General features: G+C 41.6%; 2 protein-coding genes across 2 annotated transcripts in view; both read right to left on the bottom strand.

Annotated features, from left to right (window-relative positions):
- The window catches only part of mroh1 (maestro heat-like repeat family member 1), a 34,823-nt gene extending 29,923 nt beyond the window's left edge, over nucleotides 1-4,900 (bottom strand). The window contains exons 1-3 of the mRNA XM_080005851.1: nucleotides 4,818-4,900; nucleotides 4,046-4,156; nucleotides 1,514-1,659 (exon numbers count right to left, since the gene is read on the bottom strand). Of these exons, the coding sequence (XP_079861977.1) occupies nucleotides 1,514-1,659; nucleotides 4,046-4,067 (168 nt within the window). The 5' untranslated portion in view covers nucleotides 4,068-4,156; nucleotides 4,818-4,900. The remainder of the gene's footprint in view (nucleotides 1-1,513; nucleotides 1,660-4,045; nucleotides 4,157-4,817) is intronic.
- Nucleotides 4,094-23,767, bottom strand: ncam3 (neural cell adhesion molecule 3; the record flags this gene model as incomplete). The annotated part of the gene is made up of 19 exons (XM_080004846.1): nucleotides 4,094-4,156; nucleotides 5,975-5,990; nucleotides 7,555-7,695; nucleotides 8,058-8,253; nucleotides 8,428-8,596; nucleotides 8,924-9,051; nucleotides 10,733-10,852; nucleotides 11,448-11,615; nucleotides 12,334-12,469; nucleotides 12,949-13,082; nucleotides 13,351-13,505; nucleotides 16,981-17,098; nucleotides 17,408-17,554; nucleotides 18,496-18,633; nucleotides 19,274-19,471; nucleotides 20,013-20,084; nucleotides 20,780-20,855; nucleotides 22,992-23,024; nucleotides 23,612-23,767. The coding sequence occupies 19 exons, from the start codon at nucleotides 23,765-23,767 to the stop codon at nucleotides 4,094-4,096; spliced, it is 2,364 nt and encodes a 787-aa protein (XP_079860972.1).
- Nucleotides 23,768-24,845: the final 1,078 nt, after the last annotated feature.

Raw genomic sequence — 24,845 nt, 5'->3', positions numbered from 1 at the left:
CAAAAGAGAAATTCACAACCAGAATGGCGGTTATGGTTAACAGCAGCAGTAGCAGAAGTTGGAGGTCATGCTGCAATGTTCCCTTTTTGATAAGGTTACAGTTTCAGTCCTGATGGTATCAGTATCAGAGTTTCAGTTTTTGTCAGCCGTCATACAGTTAAAAAAAATACCAACTTCTGCTAATGATGTGATGGGCCTTCTGGCTCACAGACATTTTCCAATTTATTTCTGCAGAGTATTGGGCAATCGCGATATAATGTGACAATCACAAGGCCTTTAACTGTGGCAGGATGACAAAATCTTGCTTGATCACAGTCAGAGGATGTGACCAGATGTTTGGATTAAACTCTGTGGAAAAACCATCTAGAGAGCAAGGGGACCAAAGAAGGAATGGAAACTCGACATTAAGACACCCCTCTCAATATGTCCTTTTGCCTTAACACTAGAAAAGGCTACATTTACATGCTATCATTTTGTATTTTGATTGGTTGCAGCTCCAAACAGGCCATGTTTGGAGACCTGTGCAAGTGAAATGGTGGAACGGTTCCTGTTTGTATTGTTTGACTTAAATGGGGAAATACTGATACTAGCTGGTTATGACACAGATTGTGAGCATGGCAAACAGTCTTACCTTACAGTAGTACTTCTACACATAGACCTATTAGTAGATGTTGCCAGGATATAGAAAATCATATTACATGGGTTGAACAAGGTTTTAGTTGTTGATGGAATTGAATTTAACTAATACCCAACTGCTGTCTTCACTGTTTAGTGCCATAAAATAACTCGGGTGGTGTTTGAAGGCAATCTTGTTGCCTTTAGCTTCGAAGCAGCTTCCTGTTATTTCTAAAGTTTTGAAAGCATTTCCATGTTTATTCTAGGAAGTTTAAACAAATCATTCTTGCAATGAGTCTCATTTATAGATTTATTTTATTGATTTGCCATTGATTTTCTTGGGGGGAGAAGGGGCCACCACTGCAACACATCTAGCGGACGCCTGAGGCGTTGCATGCGTATGGTCAGATGACCAATCTGGCCGGCTCCAAAGAGCAGCAGTAGTTACTGCAACCCTGCTTTTCACCATATACAACCTATAATGTCAATGTCTATACTCAAATGCTGTCCCCAGCGACTTAGCGATCCCTTCAGGGCCCTTAAAGTGTGGCAGATTTTTAACAGACTACCTACATAGTATTTTCAGGTGCCCTTTTATTTTATTTCCACACTATGTTACCTATGGGCTCTCCACTGCCTTAATAAGATACTTTGTGAAAGCTTGTCACCGCGGAAGATGATATCAACATTAATGGCAGTTGTGAAAAGGCATCGTTGTTCCGGTGTTGTTTGGCCGATCTAGTATTTGAGTGACTCAGTGTCTCCACACTGGTTTTCACTGGTGGTAAATAGTGTGCAGCAGGAAAAAACAAGTGTGTTACAGAAGTTGCGACAGCCGTCACAACCTTTCAATTTTTATATTGCCGCTTAAGGGGAGAAACACATTGGATCTTTTTACCTTTTGGTGTTTCAGGAGGTAGTCCTGGCACATGGCTATCACCCTGTCTGGCTGCTGTTTTCCCAGTGTCAGCATGGACTTCCTCACCTGCTCCTGAACCTCAGAGTCTTTATCATTGGCAGCATCTAGTAGAGCCAGGGTCACCTCTGAAGGGAAATGAAACACACAACGGAAAAAAAAATGGAATCCCCAGTTTAAATAACACATAATTACCACTTGAGGGAAAAAAAACTAAAAAGTAAATAGAAACTGGGATGAGGAAACGCATTCGAGATAAAATCACCACAGACATCCAATAGGCCCGGGGTTACCTCTGGATTGAGAGCTTCACAAAACTGTAGCTTTTTCTGTTTTTGAAAACAGTGAAATGTTGGATTTTCACTCCTAATTAGTCAGCTAGTTCTTTTGCCTCGTTTGTGTTTTTCTTTTCTGCTTTGCATTTCCTGTCTGAGGGCAGCGCCAGAAGGAAAGTTGTCAAACTGTCCTGTAAAACTGGACCTATGCACTAATTTCAGATTGCAACTGGGATAAAGGGAAGAGGAAAACACTTAACCTGACTAGATTGCAACCAGATTTGAATGTAGAGGATTCTAACTTCAATACAAAGCGCAAGAGTATATATAAAAAATAAAGATACCACCCACACAGTGAGTGCAGTAAATGAGGGAATGCCTCATTATTACATACACAACAAAAAATTGATGATCAATGTCTTTATAGCACAGTAGCACCATGAATTTTTATTGAAGAGAAATCTGACAGACATAGGTCATTGTTTACAAGATGTACAGTAATGATGTAATCATTTACCATAGTGACACAGTATATATGCAGTAGGGCTGCAGATATTTCTCCATTATCCCATTCAAATTTGTATTCTTTATTATTTTTAATATTCAAATATATTCAAATTTGTAATGTTCACGTGGGTGTTACGCACTGTTTCGCTACGGAGCCCTGCAGCCCCGATCAAAGCGATCTTTTCTCCAAACAAGGCAAATAAAACAGTGTCCTAACTGTCAACCGTCACTGTCGGTGATGGGCGGGCAGCTTGCGACTGTGTACCTCGGCTCAAGCTCCGGATAAAATCTTTAAATCCAGTCCCCTGCGGGACGTTAATCGACAGCATATCTTTGCAGATAAAATGGGACAATTTATCTGTAACCGCCGTTTGCTGGACAGCTGGTAATCCTTGCAATGAAGCAGGAGGCAAAAAAACAGTCTTATGTGCCTGCTTTGGCCTCGGTGTCAAAATCCAAATAATTTTCACACGCTACTTTTTAAATTGACGAGCTCCTGTTCAACAGCTTTGTGCCTTTTCTGAGGTCGTAAGTTTAACGTAATTCATAGTCTTTATTGTAATTCATTGTTACTTTATTGATCATCACATTTCAATTGATTCACTAAAATGTATTATCATAAAAAATTATTATCAATTATCTATAAAAAGAAAAATACACAATTGTATGCTAATTCTTACTTTAGTAGAATTTTCTTACTTAGGAATAGCTTTAACATGTTCAGTTTTTCTGCTTATGTGTTATATTAAATCCCACCACAGTTATTTATATTCTTTATTCACTTTATCTCATCATCTCCAAATTGAATAGACCAATATATCTAAATTAATCTAATCTTGCACTGTTGCCTCTATTGGGTCAGATAGTGTGTTTTCCAGAAACAAGTTTACATGCCACGTGTAAGTATTCATGTGTCTTCAAAGTGCTCATGTTGCACTATTTGTACAGATGAGGCAGAAATCCAACTCCTAACCGTGAACTCCATAAAAAAAAAAATACTTAACTGAAGTTCTGCCATGTTTTCTTAAAGATTGAAAAGGATAGATTGTATTGAGACACATTAGTAGAAACAAGATGGAATTTTCAATTGGAACAATAATCAGTATATTTATTGAGGCCATGTCCAACTGAGTTTCTGGGTAGAGAGGCAGAAGCGACTAAGAAATATACAGTATACACACACAAACATATCAGCCAATCAAGTCCCACAAGTCAAGGAAGCATGATGTAAAGAAACAAGACAAGAAAGAACATGGGTGACTTGCAAAACAAAGTAAAACAAACACTGGGCTTGATATGAAGAAAGCTGAACCCTCGAAAATGGAATCAGAGCAACTAGAGCAGCCAGCAAAATACTGGATCATACAAACTTTGGCTGAAAAACAATGTCCCCCATGTCCGACTGAGGGTATGGGGGTAGAGGATGTTGGGGTTTTTCTGCTTAATGTGGGTCAGTGAAGTGCTTTGAGAACGTCGCTATGATTCAGAAATGTCTGAAATATGTAGTGTCCATGAACAGATCTGATCGATTAGAGGGCATAAAGTAGGGCCACACTCAACTGTGTCCAGCCCGACCAGATCAGAGCATTGTGCAAATAGTGTAGAAATCATGTCAAGTGTCAAAGTCAAGAGGCAAAATGTTTTGTTGTGGGGCACTGAGCATAGTATAAAGTTATGGTAAATTTAATAGAAGACAAAGAGAAAACAACAAGACCAGAACGTAATTACTTACGTTCCACATCTGTCTCGTCCATAGCGTCTGGTTAGAGGGAGCGACTCCCTAGGGCCTGTGGCTGAGGACGGAGATTCCCTCTTGGGAGACAGACTGGTGGGCCAGCGCTACCTGGAGTGAACACCGAAAGAAGTTACAGAAAGTACAGAAAAGAACGTTTTTCTATATTCAAATTTTCATTATTCGATTGTTCTAAAATAAAAATAATGATGAAGACATGGTGATTTTCAAAAGTAGTAAATAGTGGAAGTCTGCATACATTACATATATATATATATATACACATACACACACACACACACACACACACACCCAGTATATATATATATATATATATATATATTTTTTTTTTTTCCAAACAAGCACATAAACAAACAAAACAAACAAAATGGTTATCATGTTTTTGTAAGTTGTAAGTAATAGACTTCACCTTTAGGTATCTTGATGTATTACATTTCTAAATGTATTTGTTATAATTGTTATTATATATATATATAATTATTATTATATACTATTATAAACTGAAATTTTCAAATGGAACCGGAGAAATTATTGTACACGGAACAAATTGCCCAAAGCCAAGCCAGTGCTGTAGAGAGCTTGTCATTGAAGCCGTGGCTCTGCAGAGCTGATGCTGCTTGAAGCCCATAGCTTATGAACTTAGCCGCCGCAGCTACGGAAGAGCTCGCCCTCTCCGGCCACAGGTTGTGGAGGCAGAGTCAAGGAGAAGCCATCGCGCTGGTGGAATAAAAGTTGAGGAAAAACAACTCACCGCTCGTTTGCCGGACGCCACGGACGCTGAGCTGGCGGCGCGGCGGACAGCGTCTTCTCCGACGGAGCCACGCAGGTGTCAACACGCCCGGTCATGTGACTCAAGTCAGCGTGTGCGTACGCGGAAGTGGGCGGGGCCTATCCGAAGCGTCGCTCTCGCCCGGGTGGACACTGGGACCCACCCCCTGCTCTGTGCGTTCAACTAACGAAGTACTACAAGTAAATGCAAGTAACGCATTCACTTTGACTTCGTTGCATTGGGTGCACACTCTGGTCCTTTTTTTTTTTTAAATAATTATCGGTACTTATTTTCCGATATGCAGTTTTGGATATGTTCAACTTTAATTGCATTCCATTTTAAAGCAAGGGTGAGAGAGAGAGAGAGAGAGAGAGAGAGAGAGATACAAATACAAATATAACATCATGTTGTTTTGAAGTCAGTTTTTTTTACGCAATACAAAAGCAGTAACAATATGCGTATGTACAAATAATCACAGTGTCCAGTACAATAATCCATACCACAGTATCAAAATACTTCCATTTATCTCATTGGTCATCATGGGATATGCAAAATCCTGCAAACCCTGTACTGCATCTTCACGTAACCAAAACAATTAGACAATGACACATTTGATGTTACACAAATTGGAGAAAACATCCCTTATCTGAAAAATAAAGTATTACTGCAACATAAAAAAGATCCCATGGTTATAGAAAGTATACTTCTTGAAGACAGGTTGTTAAATTCAAATGAAGTTGTTGTTTTTATACACATTAGTATGGAAAATAACATATTTCGACAAAAACCTGTTATAGCTGTTCCAATAATTGTTTAGTTTGATCTATTTATAATATAATGACTACATTCTTGATTCTAAAAATATAATTCTTATATAATAATAATAATAATAATACGTTTTATTATTATTATTATTATTAGTATTATTATTATTGTTATTATTATTATTATTATTAATAATAATAATAATAATAATAATAATAATAATAATAATGAGGCGTGAAATAAATAATAATCCTGATCGGGATCAGAATATGGTCAATAAATACGATAGTAATGTAGACAGAAAAAAAATGCAACAAAGCAATGCAATGCTACGTATAATTGTAAAAGTGTGATGACAAAAGTATATCAACCACCTGGATGATACGCAAGCTGCATTGACACAGAAACAGACAAAGTCACAGGTTTTTGTAGTACAGACCTGATTACCATCATGGGTAACTAACTGTTCAAAAGCAAAGTTAATCAGAATAATAATAAAAGACATTGAGACAAAGTTAATCCTTCAAAAACGCATACAGTAAAACATTGCAATGACCCTGTAAATTAGGCAACATTTATCACCATAATAAACTGAATAAATAACAGAAAATATTCCATATTCCATATACTATATACATCATAACCTGCCTAAATCTTTTGGTGGCGCTACCTGTGAGGGAGTTTCCACCACAACAGTACGGACCTTAGTGAACCCTCCTTGGGTTTCCTCTTGATTTCCATGCGGCATTTTTTTATTTGTCTGTAGCAGAGACATTGCGGTTCCAAGGTGACCACATCTTGAGAACATCAATCGATCAACACCGCAGACGGCCTGTGCTCTGGCAGTCTTGTAGGAGAGCAGATTGATTCTTAGAAAGTCGCCGTAGACAGGGGAGATGACGGATCCATGTCCTTGATCATTTGTTATTCCTCACCCTGTTTTTTTTTTGGTATTTTTTCCCCCAGCCTCATGCATTAGTGGTGGGGAAGTCTCCATTTTGCTGGGTTTTCCTGAATGGAGAGGGTATTCAACAGTGATTATATAGACACAGTTATATACATACAATTAAGTCTAAGGCTAAGTCTTATTCCAAAGTAAAAAAAAAATCCTCCTTAACTTTTCCATAGCTGCCCGAGAAAGGAAGATGTTTGAGTAATATTATCGTGGGCAACGCAAAAATGCATATTGTTTGAAACAGGGCGATACATTTCCTACATAATGTACTGTAAAGGTTTTGGTATCTATGGTTTGGCTTGTATTCAAAAGGTGGAAAATCTATGGCAGGTCTGGTGCCTAAATTTAGTGGATTTATTTAATTTAGTTATGGCAGAGATACACCAAAAGACTTTCTGCTGCAGGGACTTCTAAAACCCTAGCAACGGACAGCATTGGACATTTAAAGATTTTTTTTTTGTCCATCCCAGCGGGGCGCACGCTGGGACTTAGCAAGGAGGGGTTATCACAACGTATCGCACATCTTGGGATTCCCTCAGCAGTCACTGAATCCATTTAATCAAGATACCAGCACTGGACAAACGATAGGAGCCAGGACTTAAGACAATCTCACACCAACATGATATCCTCACAAGAGCCTGAGACGCGTCTGGGACTGATCAAAAGAGTTTCTGAATGTCGCAAATGGGACGACGGCTGGTGACAGGAGCACACTCTTGAAAAACCCTTAACAACTGAGATCCTGATTTTCTTGCAAAGCCCTTGAAAATTTGTCTGGGACAGAAAAAAGTCTTAGCGAGAGTCCTTCAGTGTATAATATGCATTGGAGAGACAAACAAAACGTGGACTTTTCGGTGCAAATAAGGGCGTGGAAGAACCTGCACAGTAAAGTGATAGCAACAAAAAAAGGTTCTCGATGACTTTCTGTTCTTATAAAGAGGCTTTGTCCAATTGTTCCATTAAATTCCCTTTTTTCTACTTTTAGGTCGGGGCACCTACTAGCTTTTGTTGAGCGGGGCTTTGTCGCAGGTGACCTCCGGCTTCAGCCCCGCTTCCTTTTTCCGACTCTGAACTGCTGCCTGCTGCTGCTGGTCCTGCACACTGCCTCTCAGAGTGTCTACACCCTTCATCCTCGCCTCTCTGCAGCCAAGACACACGCATTTAGCACACGCACACACACACACACACACACACACACACACACACACACACACACACACACACACACACACACACACACACACACACACACACACACACACACACACACATTTGTGTTACAGTACTTGATGAAATGCGCAACATATAGGCCAATTCCGAAGGGTATCATGGTAGACAAAAGTCAGGGTTGTTTCATAGCTGTATCCCCTATCCATAGAACCCCTATTTCTGAATAATCCACTACAAGCTTCCACAAGACCTACACGCACACATACAGACACACACACACACATACACACACACACACGCATGCACGCACGCATGCACACACACACACATACCCATTGGTAGTTTTGTTTCCCTCGTCCTCCATCTTGAAGCTGGGAACTTTGCTCCCGAACAGCTTCACGGCGATGAACATCAACAGGCCACAGTGGTTGCTATACCAACAGGTGGCGTCTACCACGATCAGCAACACCAGGAAGATCACCATGACCATGCCGACCACAGCGCCTTTGGTAATGCCACCTCTGGTCACTTTGGAAAAAAATAAGGGAGGATAAGACATTAATATAACTGTAGTGGGGAAGGTTTGGAAAGTTTTGGTAGTTTAAAATGTGGTAGTGGTGTATCCCTGGTGGACAAAAATGCAATTCATGGATTGGTTTCATGTAGGCCAGTTATAATGCATCCCATTATAGAACCACATACCGGGTTGTTGCGCGATGGTGAAGTTAAACCTTGCAGGGCTGGAGGAGCCATTTGCGTTAAAGGCCACGACTTCCAGTTGATAGTCTACTCCAAAGGTCAGGTCCGAGAGGGCGACGGAGGCCGAATCTGGGGCCAGTGGCATCTCCTTCCACTCGGCTCCTTCTTTATCCTGGAAGGAAAGGAACAATGGTAAATGACAGCTGAGGTGGAAGATACTGAGATAAAAGCTGACAAAAGAAGAAAATACATAAAAAAATCTACAGTATATAAAAAATATATATTAATATCTATGTAAAAAAATAGAATTATAAGTTCATCAAATGTTGGACTTGATTTAACACTTGATTTGACATTTAAGCTCATAATATCTGATTGTGCGCGTGTGTGTGTGTGTGTGTGTGTGTGTGTGTGTGTGTGTGTGTAAACGAGTTATATTGTATGGAGAGAGTGTTTACATACAAACACACACACACATTTTCTCCCCTTTGCTCCCCACCTGTCTGTAGCGCACAGTGAAGTTGAGCAGAGGAGAGCCGCCATCGTCGAGCTGCGCGAGAGGGAGGGAGAAGGAGTTTCTCTCCACTCTCATCTGACTGGACGATAACACAGGACTGTCAGGCACTCCTACAGGTGGAAACAACGAGCATTAAACCTCTGATTTATAGAGACAGACAGACAGACAGACAGACAGACAGACAGAGACAGACAGACAGATAGATAAATAGATAAACAGATAGATAGATAGATAGATAGATAGATAGATAGATAGATAGATAGATAGATAGATAGATAAAATGTGAGCTCTGAGGAAGAAATAGAAAAAAATGTACAACCTATAACCTATATAAACAATAATACTTACGTGGGTCGTATAGGTTAAACCATACAACTTTAATATTATAGGTTCATTATAAATGTATATACGTTATATAGGTTATGTAAAAGCATAAATTTACATTGTTAAAGAATTTATTTATTTCTTATTTCTAGGTACACACTTCTGGTTCCTGGGAGGAAAGGAAACTAAAATACTACACCTGCAGGGAATAGCCCTGAACGCAAGCTGGAGTAAATCAACTTCAGACATCTAACCCCTTCACACTTAATTATAACTCCAGATTTTTTTTAAACTCTTTTGATCGACCTTCTCTTGTTCACCTATCCTCTTAAGGGCTGTAGCATGTCAGTAGATCCGGTGCAGCCAGCACATCAGACAGATCTTTTCACTTTTCAAGTGTTACAAAACCCAATGTGTGAACAGGACCTACCTTAAAAAATATATATTTTTATTTTCATTTTAACTTTAGCCAATAATATACAATTCTCCATAGAAAGTGTATTTAAAAGGACGTTTTAATAAATAGCCAACAGGAAGAATGATAAAGATTGAGAGAGGGTGAGACTTTATCTGCTGTGAAAGGGAAGACAATGGAATGGAATGATGTAATCAGCATAGTGAGTAAACATCGGGAGGCAGATGATGATGATGATGTCATGATGGCAGTCATATGACATGTGCACGTGTAATAATGGCAAATGACTGGAAAAAGTAAGTAAGACACACACACACACACACACACACACACACACACACACACACACACACACACACACACACACACACACACACACACACACAAACAAACACACACACAGAAACCAGGTTCAGAAACCAATGCCAGTGGTTCCTCCCAAACACAAACAGTTGAAGCTGTGAAATTGGTGGGAGATGAATGACTGATTCGTCCTTACACTTGGGCTCAAAGATGAGACAAACGTGTCAGGCAGATGCTCTGGAGAGCACTACTACCCAGACGTGAGTGCAGGACACACACACACACACACACACACACACACACACACACACACACACACACACACACACACACACAGTGTTATTATGCTATTATAGATTACCATCGTACATTGACTAAATGTAAACCATATTCGTTGCCCAAAACAGCTGATACAAATTTTTTTTTTTTTTTGCTATTGTTTGGGTGATGAAAAATCTAAATGTCAGAGAGAAAAGCTTGGTGAGGAACAGCACAAACAAATGAGAAGAGGATGGAGGGTTCAGTTAATAGCACAATATAAGAAATTGGGGAGGAGGTGAAGAGGAGAATAACAAGAACAATTGGAAAAAAAGTGAAAGGAATATTATAAACTATAGTTATAGCGGAATGTTTTGGAGGACAAAGTAAATGGGAGAGAAATGCAGAGGACCAGGAGGTGCGGATGAGAATACAATATTTACTCATAAAATAAATTTATACTTTTTTACAAATAACTGTGTCACACTTACGTATGCCATGTGTGCGCATGTTGTGAGTGTCTGAGAAGTGTCCCAGTCCAACAGCGTTCATGGCCGCCAGCCGCACCATGTAGGACGTGTAAGGTTTGAGGGAGGTGATAGCAAGGGGAACTGTACACACACACACACACACACACACACACATACACACACACACACGGTACACAAGGATATTTGCGTTGAGTGTTTGACAGAGTTATGCCGTTCGTAATCCATTCACCCTCAAAATAGAAATACAGAAAGAGAAAATCTATTTAACTACATTCCAAAAGCATGCATGTGTGTGTGTCGGAAGGAAAACTGGTAGAACATCCATTAATTGTCACTTATAAAATCAAATGTATTAATTTTAATAGAATATAAATTATAGAACATTTATAGAACATAATATCTGCTTATTCTGCCTATTGAAAAACCCAGGTTAGCGAATACTGTATGATACATTTATGATAATGTATCATACAGTATTTAATGTGGATCATAAACGGAATGAAAAAGATAGAATGTTAAAAAGGAGGCTAAAATAATGGAAGAAATGTGGTAAATATTCAAAATATTCACACACGAGATAGAAATGGTGGGGAATGATGCTGCATGGTAAGTTATTTGGTTAAGGAAGAGAGCTACCAAAGTGCAGTACCCACAAAAGACTGCACTTTGGCGGGTATTGGGAAAGTGCAGTCGCATCTTGAAAGGAGAGCTTCACCTGAGGACGGCGTGATGACCTCCTCCCACGTGTCCTTGGGACTCCGCCTCCACTGCAGGACGAAGCTGGTTATGGGGGTCCCCCCGTCGATGGGGAGGGTCTTGAGGGAGAAGAGCACCGAGGTGGGTCCGAAAGAGACAGACACATCGAGGGGAGGGCCAGGCTGAGCTGCGGGTTAGGGAACGAAGATTTGGGATTTCGGGGGAACCAGAGAATGCGAAGGAATCGTCTGGGGTCAATCTGTGTTAAATCATTGTCGTTGTACTGGTGTTTTCTCACACGCAGCCACGCCCATGTCCATTTTGGTCATTAGTAGTAAGTATCAGTGATCCCATAATGCCATAAATATACAACAAGGGAGTGGTAGGTGCTCATAGAACAAATGGGAAAAAGAAACACACAAAACACCAGTCGAAAACAAGATCTTGATTGGCGTTCTGGACACTAGGAGAGTTGACCGAAAAAAGTGTCATTTAAAAGCCTTTACTATTATGGCTGAATCGGTTTTAAAAAGCAAACATGCATTTCAAGACGAACATTAGAAACATTGTGGCCAATGGGTAGACAAAGGGTACATCACATGATAAAGGAATACATATTTTTTTAAATATATAGAGAAAAAAGATTATAAAACATAATATAATTATTAGGTCATAATTATAATATAATAAAATAATAATTAATCCTGTGCATAGAGTAGTGTCAAATTTTGTATTTTCCATATATTTTTATATGTCTGACTATTTTGGTTTTGCCGTTTTTTTGTATTTCTTTGGCTATTTCTATATATTTGACAATTTGTATTTGAATTGTCTTCATTTTATTTTTACTTCACTTTCACTTTTTTAAGTCTAGGAGCGTTGGCAGTGAAAAGGAGTGTGCCTACTGTGCAACTCCACGCCTCGGGACGCGTTGCCAGAGGGACTGACAGCCATGCAGGAGAACAGCCCGCCGTCCGAGGGCACCACGTCACTGATGGTCAACACTCCGTCCTGGACGTTCACCCTGCCTGACGTCGAGTCCTGACGGCGAACACACACACCCGAACATCAACATCCAGAGGAATTACTTGACTTGCTTATAGGGAATGTTAACCTAACGTCACATTGCTGGAGCAAGCCTCCATGTTTGGGGGATCACTCGCATTGACTGACAGTCTGTCTGCATTTTTGAGTTAAAAGATGGCTTGGAAGTCTTGTTAGGTGAGAAACGGCCACAGAAAACCTCGCAAACCATCTTGTGTGAAACCTCCCCCCTTTTTTTTCTCCTCTCCTTTCCCCATTTTTGTACATTTCCTATATTTTAGCTATTTCTCTATGCACTTGAATGGAAGTGATCCTCCGAAAAAGGCAACCAGAGTCAATAGCAACCCATAGCAACCGTCATACTTCACATTCCCAAATTAAAAATGTGATTTTTGTGTGTGTGTGTGTGTGTGTGTGTGTGTCTGTGTGTCTGTGTGTGTGTGTGTGTGTGTGTGTGCGTGCGGGTGTGTGCTGACCAGGATCTGTCCATTGTGTGTGTCGATCCAGTACAGCCGGGGCTGCGGGTGTCCGGATACGTTACAGGACACAGACACACTTTCTCCTACCGAGACGCTCTGCTCCTCGGTGCTCACAGACACTCTCGGAGCCTCTGTAATGTACACACACACACACACACACACACACACGCACACGCACACGCGCACACACACACACACACACACACACAAACAACCACAGAGAGTTTAAACAGTATCAGTATGCTGTCCAGGGTTAAGGCCAGGTGTGTGAAAATGAAGCCAACAGGAGGTAGGGCTCCCTGCTGCCCTTTAGTGGCCGGTTCTAGAATGACTTTAAACTCCAGAACCAGAAACACAATTTCTGAGTGAGACTACTGCACTAAACAGGACGACACCGACCGGAGACATGAAGCATGAAGGTGTCGCTGCTCTCGCCGATCTTATTGGCGGCCGTGCAGTTGTACTCCCCATGGTCCGCCCTGGCCACGGACCATATGGTCAGCTTGCTGCGGTCCGAGTTGAACTGATGATGCTTGGGGTCAAAGGTCACTGGCCTATAACAAGGTCCCAAAACCAAAGGAAATAGACAAGACTGAAAATAACTGCATTCTAGTTAGTGTGACTATTAAAACCTTCAATAAGAACAGAATGGGTGAAGAGGAGGAGGCTTCTTTTTATAGCCTGGAAGTAATGGAGAGAGAAAGAGGTCTGTGGGGGAGAGGGCCAGACGGAATGATTCTCCACAACAGAAGCAAAGGTGATAAAGGTGATAACGCGAGGCTGCCTGGACTTGGAATATGAATATGATTATGAATATGAATATGCTCCCCTCCCTCTGATGCCCACAGTAAGACAATGATCTTGGAAGATCAAACAAATTTAACATCTGGAACTGGCCAAGAGAGCAGACACAGCCATCTCTGACCTTTGCCTCCAGAACCCTTCCCCTGCTGTGACCCCAGCCAAAATGGCACAATGCCGATTTGCACACAGAAAATTGACATGACCAGACGATTTACATGTCTCTTTTACCTATAAAGGAAATTGGATAGAACATTTTTCTTAATCAATGTGTAACCACTTTATGAGCATTCCTTAGGTGGTTGTGCAAAGAACGATACCACTCCCGACTTTGGGAGATGTGTAATAACAATGTCATTTGTTGAAGCTGTCTTTCCATTTTGCTGAGCTTGGACGCCCCCCCTAGCAGCTACCGTTGGTGTTACCCAAAGCACAGATTCCCTTTCATGTATACCTTGGCTTATGGGCTCATCCTCTTGCATTTCAAACGTTCATTCTGTGTGAAATTTTATCCGCGCAGTTAAAAAACGTATTGACGTGTACTATTTCCTTTTTGCACCCCAAAGATTCATTTTTCAGATTTATGCTCTAGCATTCCAAAGATTTATTCATGTATGTGTTGTCAGATTCTAGAAAGCCAAAGATGGATTCACGAGTCAGATTTTCTCCTCTTTTAATTTAAGATGTATTTGACAAACATGAACGTTATGTAGAGATTGAAAGAGACCGGTTGTAAGGTTCAGATTATTGAATAGGGTAGAATTCCCTGACCAATGGGAAACCTCCCACGAACACTCTTGACCAATGGCCGTCGAAGGAAGTCACTCCGGGTTGCGCTCCCTCAGAGGACATAAAACCCCTGGAACACGACCACCCGTCAGCTCCTTTGCCCCCAAGGTTCTCGCTCTCTCGCGACTATGAAGTTTATCCGAAGGTCTTACTTTCCCTTTTTACCTGGCGCTGTGGCAAGCCGCCTGTCTTTTCTTTGTTCTTTTGAAACCACGTTTCCTGAGACCCTCAGGAGCGCATTGCACCTGGAAAGCATTTCTCCCTTTTACCCTCCCTTAAACCTGATTGGGGAACCACCGTTTCCGACTTGAAGAAACCCTCTTTTGAACCGAGTCACTTTACCTGCGTTGAACAAACGCACCAGATCCGCCGACACGCCACCCAAGCACTACGAGTGCTTGGGTGGCGTGGTGGGTGGCTTGGTGCTACTAATAGTAGTAGTAGCACCAAGTAGTTGCACGGTGGCGCAGTGCATTGTACTGCCTCACAGCAAGAAGGTCCTGGGTTCGATTCCCGCCTGGGGCGCTGTTGGCACCGTGCTCCGGGCGGGTTATCTCCCAAATAGGAGCCTTTCTGTGTGGAGTTTGCATGTTCTCCCCATGCTCACATGGGGTTTCCTCCACCTAACGTCAGTAAGGACCTCCCCAAAAACATGCACACATCATCGTCTGACCAGCGATGGACGCTCGTCGGGAGCGTCCACGAATGTGTGTGTGTGTGTGTGCGTGCGTGCATGTGTTGTAGTGTGGTGTGCTGTGTGACGATTAAAGATTGTTCTTCTGTTCTACATGCCAAGCCCGGAATAACTCCTGCAGAGCACGTGAGTCGCACCTCAACGTTCTAGGACCCAAAATCCCGAGCCGATCCAGTTACAAAGGCCAAAGACTCATCGGAGCTGATACGGTGATCCAGACAAGACGAACTGGAGAAGTGATGTTGGTTTGGCCCAGCGACTGTCACTCCATTTTATTATTCAGCTTACAATAAGTAGTTGCGCCTTAAAGTGCATTTCAATACAATCCCTCTCAGTCAATCTCCCTCTTTTCATAGCAACCACCATTTCATTCCCCAGATGTGTACTTGTGTTTTGACATACTTTAACTTAGTTTTTCCACCTCAACCTTTTGACCATATTGTAGAACTCTGTTATTAAAAATTAACATTCATTGTTTGATTAAGAATTAGTTGTGTATTTATCTGATATATTGTGTGGGACTTTCTGAAATGTAAAAGAACCGCTTCCCTGAGAACTGAGGACCGACTACTGCCGCCCCTGCAACCATCAATTTAATGTCGTTTTTCCAGGTTTTTGCAAAAATCTGGTGGCGCCAAAACTAAACTATAATATAAATATGAATTATGTATAGGTATTGTAAACTGAATAATAAAATAAATAGATTATCGCCGTGCCAAACCAACATCATTTCAAAAATAGGCCTGGCGGCTTGCGCCGGGTAAAAAGTGAAAGTAAGTCCTTCCGGTAAACTTTATCCTTGGGGACAAAGGAGCTGACGAGTCGTGTCGTGTTCCAGGGGTTTTTTCTCCTCCGAGGGGGCGCAACCTGAAGTGACTTCCATTGACGGCCATTGGTCGAGGGCTTTGTGAGCGTTTTCCCACTGGTCGGGGAATTCTGTTAGTTTGCTGCAGAGGCGAGCGTTCCTCTTCGTCTTGAGGCGTTCAAATCCCTGTTCTATAATCGGAACCTTACAACCCGTCTCTTTCAATCACTGTATTACGTTCATGTTTGTCAGGCATATCTTGAAATAAAATAAGACAAAATCGTTCACGTGAATGAATGAGTTGCAAGAACATAAACACATACGAAAAATTATTCTTTGGGATGAATGAATCTTTGAAATGCGAGAGGATGAACCCATAAGCCAAACAATAAAATCTTGGAATAAGGAATAAATACGAATACATGAAAGGAAGCCGCTAGGGGACGTCCAAGCTCACTAAAATGGAAAGACAGGCTTTAACGTATAACTTCGTTATTATACATCTCCCAAAGTCGAGACTGGTATTGTTCTTTGCACAACCACCTAAAGAAGGATGTTAAAGTGGTTACACATTGATTAAGAAACATTTTCTGTCCCATCTGCCTTTGAGGGAAAAGAGAGTTCAGGTCATGTAAATCTTCTGTGCCAATGGCCATTGTTCACTGGTCCAGCCATTTTGGCTGGCGTCCCTTACTGTTCACAGCAGGGTTAGGGTTCTGGAGACAAAGGCCAGAGATGGCTGTGTCTGCTCTCTTGGCCCGTTCCAACTGGTAAATTGGTTGGAATTTTCAAGATCATTGTCTCATTGTGGGTGTCAGAGGGAGAGGAGCATCTGCTTTTTCAAAGTCCAAATGGCCTGCTGTTACAATTACATCATTTATTTCAAGAAATGATTTTCCTTTATCCCCTAATATGTACAGTAGCAGGCAGAGAGTCTTACATGGTCCAGGAGATGTTGGGATGAGGCAGGCCATCCACCAGACAAATTAAAGAAACATTTGTCTTTGGTCCAGCCATCACTTCCTTTACCTTCTGTCTCAGGTGCACGGTAGGCAGAGCTACGGGAATGAGATTAAGCTGTTTAAATATCCGTGTGGACTCCATGAAGATACATGCCTAAAAAAGGCTCACAGATATTATGAATGTGAACCTGAACCTGCACTTAGAATCCAGAATTTTTGATATTTCCACGCAACATGAAAATATCATCATCATTCCATGTTGCTCAAAAGTTGGTCCTGGTCCCCACTGACTTACATTGGTAAATACGTAGTTGAAATGGGTTCTGCCACCAGCCAGCAGGGGGCGACAGTCAGACTTTCATGCACTTATCCCAGCTCCCTGCGTGAAGCCACTCAGACACTCACCATTGACGACCACGGAGACGGAGAGCCGCTTGATGATGGGTCTCCCTCTGATCCTGGCCTGACACGTGTACGTCCCCACGTCCTCCCTCTTTATGTCCCTGATGTGGAGCGAATTGTCCGGCGTCTGACGCAAACGCTTTCTCTCTGCTGAGGGTAAAGGGCAGACAGAGAGAGAGAGAGAGCGATCCGACAGAAAAAAAGAGACAGACGGAGAAAAAGGAGGGGCAAAGACACACACACACACACATACACACACATAGAAAGACAAAGTTATTTCCACCAAGTCTTTGGGATCGGCAGCGAGAGCGAGAGGCGGCTGAAGCATTGCAGAGCTTCTTCTACATGGGGGGAAATGCTCCGAAAAGCGCAGTTTTCATTTGGTTTTATCCAGCGGTAACAGTAGTAACTACGCTCGTATCTGCAACTAGAGTTTCTTTCATGAAGACAAAGTGAGGATCATGCCAACTCAATATACACAGCTCTGTGAAGGATGCTTCAAGATGCTTGTGCTCGGGCCAGCGACTTTTGCTCAGATCTATCTCTAGCAGAGCAAATGTTGCATTCATGCCGAGGCTTATCTTGATTACAAGTTCCGTAGCTCTATCCGTCTTTCTGTCTTTCAGTTTTTTCTGTCTTTCGGTATCCAGCCTGCCACCCAGCCGGCCAGCCACCCAGCCGGCCAGCCACCCAGCCAGCCAGCCACCCTGCCAGCTACTTTATAGCCACTTTTCAGCTCTGTAGGCAGCAAGTCAGGCAGCCAGTCAGGCAGCCAGTCAGGCAGCCAGTCAGGCAGCCAGCTAAGCAGCTAGGCAATGCTGAGCAAAGAGGGGAAAGTAGGTGCGCTGCCAAACATTACAAGCTTTGCAACTGAAACGTCCATTGAAACGTTCATTTAAATTACACCTCTGCATTTGCATGAGCTTTGCTGAATGGTCACAGTGCTGGTCACTTTTCTCTCAACAAGCAAATCGACGAGCCAATGCAGGCAGTGTATATACGATATTATTTTTAAATGATAAAATCACCCTGTTAGCTTGTTGCTTGGTGCCGTAGCGCAGTGAAGCACCGGGCCTCGGTGTTGCTCCTACCATGAGAAGGGATCTCTAGCTGGTCTCTGAACCACAGGACGTCCACCGTGGGCTGGCCAGACACTATGCAGGGCACCACGCCCTCCTGGCCCTGCAGGAACTCATGGTACACCTTGGTTGCGCCAAACGATGGGCCCTCTAAAAAAGGAGTGAGATTTAAGGATCCATTCATTCATCTAATAAGCCATGATTCATAGCAAAATCAGTATTTCATTCTCTACAGTATAGTAGCTTTATTTGTTCATGTCTCAGATACTACAGTTATATTTGAATTGCTAAATGTGATAGCAATCCCAATAATAGTGAAATTAAATTAAAAATAATTATATACAAACAGAACAACTATATCATGTATTGGTACATTTTTAGTTATTCTGTTTTTCATTATTCATGTGAATATGTATAAGTGGAATTATAAATGTTTTTATTGACCTACTTCTAGATTCATCTCATATTATTGTTTTATTCCCTTATCTTCATTTACCCATTTAACTGTACATACAATGGCCTCCATCAGATCAAATACATAAGAAAAAGATAGAATGACAGAAGAAAAAAAAGACGGATGATAGAAAAATTATAGAAGACAATAAGTATCAAATATATTGATATTTATTTATGTATTTCATTTTGTTATTGACATTTTTTTGATTCCTCCATGGTCGATTCCATTTCAAGCACTGTGTTTTGTGCTGATACTGCACATCTGGCCTGAGTATGTTTGCATGAGATTGTGATTGAGATAATGTATATAATGTGTTTAGGCGTCTCGTCTCACCGTAAACGTAGACGTATGCATCTGTCTGGTCCATGTGTCCGCTCTCGAAGTCACACAGGCAGGTGTACTTCCCCGCGTCCTCCATCTGGGCCTTCTTAATGGACAGTTTGGACCACGACTTGTCCATCTTGGACACGTTCTCTTTGTAGCTGATGTCCTCGCCGTCTTTCCGCCAGGTTATATTCCCCTCTCCGCCAGCTAGATGGATGGAGGGAAGATGTTCAGGAATGGTGTAAGATGATGGAGGGCAGCAGAAATAATACACTTATAATATAATGTGATATATACAGTATATATACAGTGTGTGTGTATATATAGAGGCATATATATTCAGTGTGTATATATATTTTAAGAAACTATATATTAGAGCGTCTGGGGGTGTTCTGCCGGGAATTTCACCACATGCAATAGGGAAAATATTTCGTTGTTTCTCGTTATTGTGAATCGGAATAAAGGTCATCATTTGGAAAAATTGCTCAATTGCCTCTTTATGTCAAGTTCGCCACAATATAAAAATAATATAATATAGCTGTAGCTATAGCCTTATATATAATATTTAATTGTCTTTGCATATTTCTAATATTCCATTGCATTTCATGTTATATTTTATATTTCAGAATGAATATATAATGTTCTGACACTGCAGTTGTAAAGCATAGAAAGAGATTTTAAAAAAGGACTGATAATGTAATACATTCCTCTGCTTAAGCATGTAGACACATTTAAATATGGGTCTCACCTTTACAAATGAGCAGGTGGTCAACTCCCACCAACAAGTCGGACTTCCTGCAAATGATCTCCATTTTGGCGTCTGGGTATAGAGAGATGAGAGGAAAAGGAGGGATGAGGGGTTGAGACAGAGGGCAGGACTGGATTAGAGAGCGATTTGCTCTAATACAGGGAAGAAAGAGTGTGCAGCACCGAAAAAGACGCCATGACTTCCTGTCAGCATTTGTACCACAATAGCCCTCAACTTTACCAGTACTCTTTATTAATGAATTAATTAATTCTGAAATTAAACTCTTAATAATCTTAACAGATTTATTATATGTGCTACCTACAATTATGACACTGCTTCTCAAACATTCTTTGCAAGTTTATGTCCACGTTCACAATTAAAACCAAAAATGTTGTAAAAATTATAAGAAATCTACTTTTCTAAGTCATACATTGCTCAGTACATAATCAATTGATATGGTGATTTTTATTTTCGCTAATTTCGATTTTTACAATTCAGATATTACAATAATTGGTGTCAATTTCATCCCTGACTTTCTTTGGCCATAAAATAATGACATTTAACGGTTTGCAATGACTTTGCAAAGACAACCCACTCTTTTTAAAAGTCAACATCGGGATTGGTCAAAAAGGTTGTCTTACCCCCTACAAATCCAGCAGTTAACCTTTAACCAACCAACTGTCTATTAAAGAGCAAATGTAATTCAAGTGTAATTAGAAATGTATTCCTGCGCTATTTAATGCATGGGATATAATTTTGAAACTTACCTGTTCCCGATGCTGCCACCAGCATCAGCAACGCCGTTATTCTCAAAATGAGAGCTGATTGGCCCATGGTCTTCACCTTTGAAACACCTGTTATCTCAATTTGTCTTTGGTTTTGTCCTTTATCTATATTAAGGATCACCACATTTAAAAAAGCGGCATGTCAAATAAAAACGCACGGGATATACCAAGGATTCCAAACAGTCTTTCTCTGATCCGATCTGGGGGATGTTGCTCGGTCTTCCTCACTGTGATCGCCGCAGGGAGAGATGGGAGGTTTTATACAGCAGGGAGTCCAGAGAAGAAAACAGCGGGCTTGGGGAGAGGTGGGAGACAAGAGATGGGTTAGGGGGGCTGAGGGAGGATGAGAGAGAGAGAGAGAGAGAGACTTTTAGAAAAAGAGAGAGAGAGAGAGAGAGAGAGAGAGAAAGACTTTGACTTGTATGGTTCCTTTATTTTCTGTAAGTCATGTCACAACGGCAGAAACTCGATTACGAAGGAACCAAAAAAACAACAAAAATAGAGACAAACCACAGGAAAATCACAGGTCAGTAATGAATAGTATAAGTATAAACATCTTCAGAGACAACTAGGTACGCAGGGATCTGTCGGTTTCTTCACCAGGTTGGAGACAGCTGTTCACTATAAGTACAGCTCCCTTTGTAGCCCAGACTTCCTCCTTTGTACATTTTACCCCCTTAGAGAGAGAGAGAGAGAGAGAGAGAGAGAGAGAATGAGACTAACAGACAGACAGACAATCTCTCCCAGGCATCTCTCTCCCTGGCTCTTGCTCTCCCCTCCCATCCTTTCCTCCTCCTCCTCCTCCTCCAACATCTACCTCCACAACGCCTTCCCCATTACTTCTCTGTCTTTGGAAATACCTCCCGGCACTCGCTCTCGGGGCTCGCTCGGTTTGGAGAAGCCTTACTCCCTGCATTGACGTCTGCTGGCGGCTACCACTGAATCACCCCAACAGCGTCTTCAATTCGTTTCTGTTGAGTTTAACTTTTCGCACACTGTCTCCCTGCACAGCACCCGCATAGGCATCCGTTCCCCCCTCCCTCTCGTTTCCCCTCGCTTCTCCCCGCTCCTTACTCAACTTGCCTATCTCTACAACAAGGGAGGCGGCAGGATCCCCAGGGGATGGAAATATGCTCCGTTATTTTTCAATTCCACTTCAATTGAACAGGGACTTGTTTTCCTTTAAATTTAAAAACAAAAGCAAAACATCCACTCAGAGCTTTAAGGAGCACTTGATGGCACAGAAGGGTTCATCTCATTCTCTGATATCTAATCCAGCCGTCCATGCAGGATCACAGCAGAGGACATGGAAACACTGCATCCTGTTTACACGTCTCCGTTCTCGTCTCTGCCACCCTCCTCGTCGCTTTCCGGATGTTTGATTCACTATTTGGTTGGAGCAGATCAGAGTGCACTATCTCCAGTTTAAGAGGCGGGGGGGGACACACCACCCGCATGGAGTGCATACAAATCATGTTGGAATCTCACTTTACACACACACACACACACACACACACACACACACACACCCACGCACGCACGCACACACACATACACATCCGTTCATTTGTTCGTTCTGTTTGTTCTGTTCCTTTCGTTCGTTTGTTCGCTGGTTGGTTAGTTAGTTAATTCCATCAAACAAACAAAAAGGTGAAAAAAATGGTAACAAATCTTTTCACCGAGTGACTCGTCAAGAACCGAGTCTCGACATCCAAGCCTCGCTTGCTTGTTTGTTTGTTTGTTCGACTCGGTAACTGCAGCCCCAGCGAACAGGCAATTCACTGAGACAGGGTCTTGGGTTGCAAACAACAGACCAACATAGTCAAACGAACAAAGAGAAAACTTCACAAATCTTTTAAACCGAGTGACGAGAACCAAGAACGTCATTAAAGCACCAGCCAACTTGCACTTAGTGGCCGATTATGTCTGTTATAGCCTATTTAGCTCTTTGTCATATTGTCATTCCATATTTTCCTTTGCTCTGGCATTGTGCTGGGAAGTTTTAATCCCTGGTTAATACTGCTGCTGACATCTCTGCGCGCGCACACACACACACACACACACACACACACATACACACACGTACACACACATACACACACACACACACACACCCACACACACATACACACACACACACACACACACACACACACACACATACACACACACATACGCACACACACACACACACCTTGAGCTGTGACCGCTCTGTGTTCTGTCCGTTCTGAAAAACAGATAAGCAGCAGACAGGGAACAATAGGCTTCAGCCACCGTGTCAAAACCAAACTGCAGCAGATGTACGAGTCATTTTTATTTAAATTTCTCCAACAGACCTTCTGTTGACGTCGGACATCCTCCATAATGCCTTCAATTTGCTGTTGTTGACCTATGTGACATTCTTGAAAAATTTGTATATATTTGGGAGCTTATTTGTTCATCTATTGCTTAGGTTTACTCGTCATTGTTGTCACCGACACAGCGAAAGCCTCCAAAAAAAGACCCCCCCCAACACACACACACACACACACACACACACACACACACACACACACGCCTCATTGTAAGTTACGTGAAAATTGACAACACAGCTGCTTTAGCTCATAAACGAACACAGCGTGGTCTCTTCTCCGCCCGGTGTCGCAAAGGTGTATCTTAGAGTTCAGAACGGCCCGGTGTTTATTTAGACCTCAGGTGGCTGCACCTCCATGTTTCAGCCAATAATTTGGGTGGGACCCCGACTATTTTCTGCCTCCTTCCTCCCCTCCTCCCAACCTCTCGGGCTGCAGCAGGAGCAGGAGCAGGATTCCCCACGGGATGCAGGGAGATGATGCGCACCTCTCCTCCTCTGCGTGACTGGCCCAGGGTCGGCGCGTGCCAGTGGAGGCCGCTGTGGCAGCTGATAACGCCAACAAGCTTCCTGTCGTGCCTGCCTGGGTGGGGCGTGACCGGGCACGGGGGAGCGGGCATGTGTCCATGGCCCTTTGACCAACATTTTAAGAAAAAGGAAAGGGTGGGACGCTCGCTTTCAACGAGAGAGTTTTAACGTCCCGGATTAGCGGGAGAAAAAATGTCTTATTGTGTGGTTATTGGGATATTTTACCATTAGTTTGGTCGTTTTTTTTACTTCCCGCTTTTAGAAAAATGATTGGAATTTGCAACTCGTATAGCTTGGAAATCACAATTGTACTGTACATAACCCATTGTCTATGTTCTGTATATTTTGATATATTTGACTTTTTCTATTTTCGATGAGGGACAAAAAGAAAATCCAGAAAAAAAACATCTAACGAGTATCTTATAATTATGACTTATAAATCAAGTATTTAATTGTTTGTAAAGCCACGTTTAAAATAATGTTCAATGTGATCCATTTTTCTAATTCATTGAATGACCAGCTCCTAATGGCAGCAGTCCACTAAGCCCAGCTTTATTCATAGATAGATTTGTATCTATATATTGTTTAATGACATAATGTAATACAGTATAAGATTAACAGACTTCTAGTCAATCATAAGTCTACATAAACATAACAAGTCTAGCCTAGTTTTATGAGTAAGAAGTAATAATTATATGACTTATTGTAGTATCTCAAAATTATGACTTAAGTATTTCATAATTATGACTAAAGTAGCTTATCATTTTGACTCAGTAAGTCATAATGATGAGATACTGATAATTACTGAGATCATTTTTTATTTCTAGATTTTCTTGTCCCTGGTTTGAAATGGGCTTCCATAGTTTTATGTGTTTTTTGGCTATTAGAATATATTCGATGTTCGATATTCAAACTTTTTTTATGCTGATATTGTCTGGAGAAAGGCACAAAAACCTCACCTCATATTTGTAAATGTACTTGGCAAATAAAACTGATTCTGATAAGAGCTACTGTAGGGGTAACGGCACTATTTATAAAATTTGTGTGTATTTACTTTGTATTTATATGATTGTTCCTTTCATTATATACTGGGTTACATCATCCTCAGGAGGAGGGAGAGACGTTTAGTAGTGGATATCACTGAAGTGTTACGATCAAGGCTAGGAGGGA

Source organism: Zeus faber (genome assembly GCF_960531495.2).
Source record: "Zeus faber genome assembly, chromosome: 8".
NCBI lineage: Eukaryota > Metazoa > Chordata > Actinopteri > Zeiformes > Zeidae > Zeus > Zeus faber.
The sequence above is the reverse complement of the archived record's forward strand: the minus strand, read 5'-3'. Positions and strand labels throughout refer to the sequence as shown.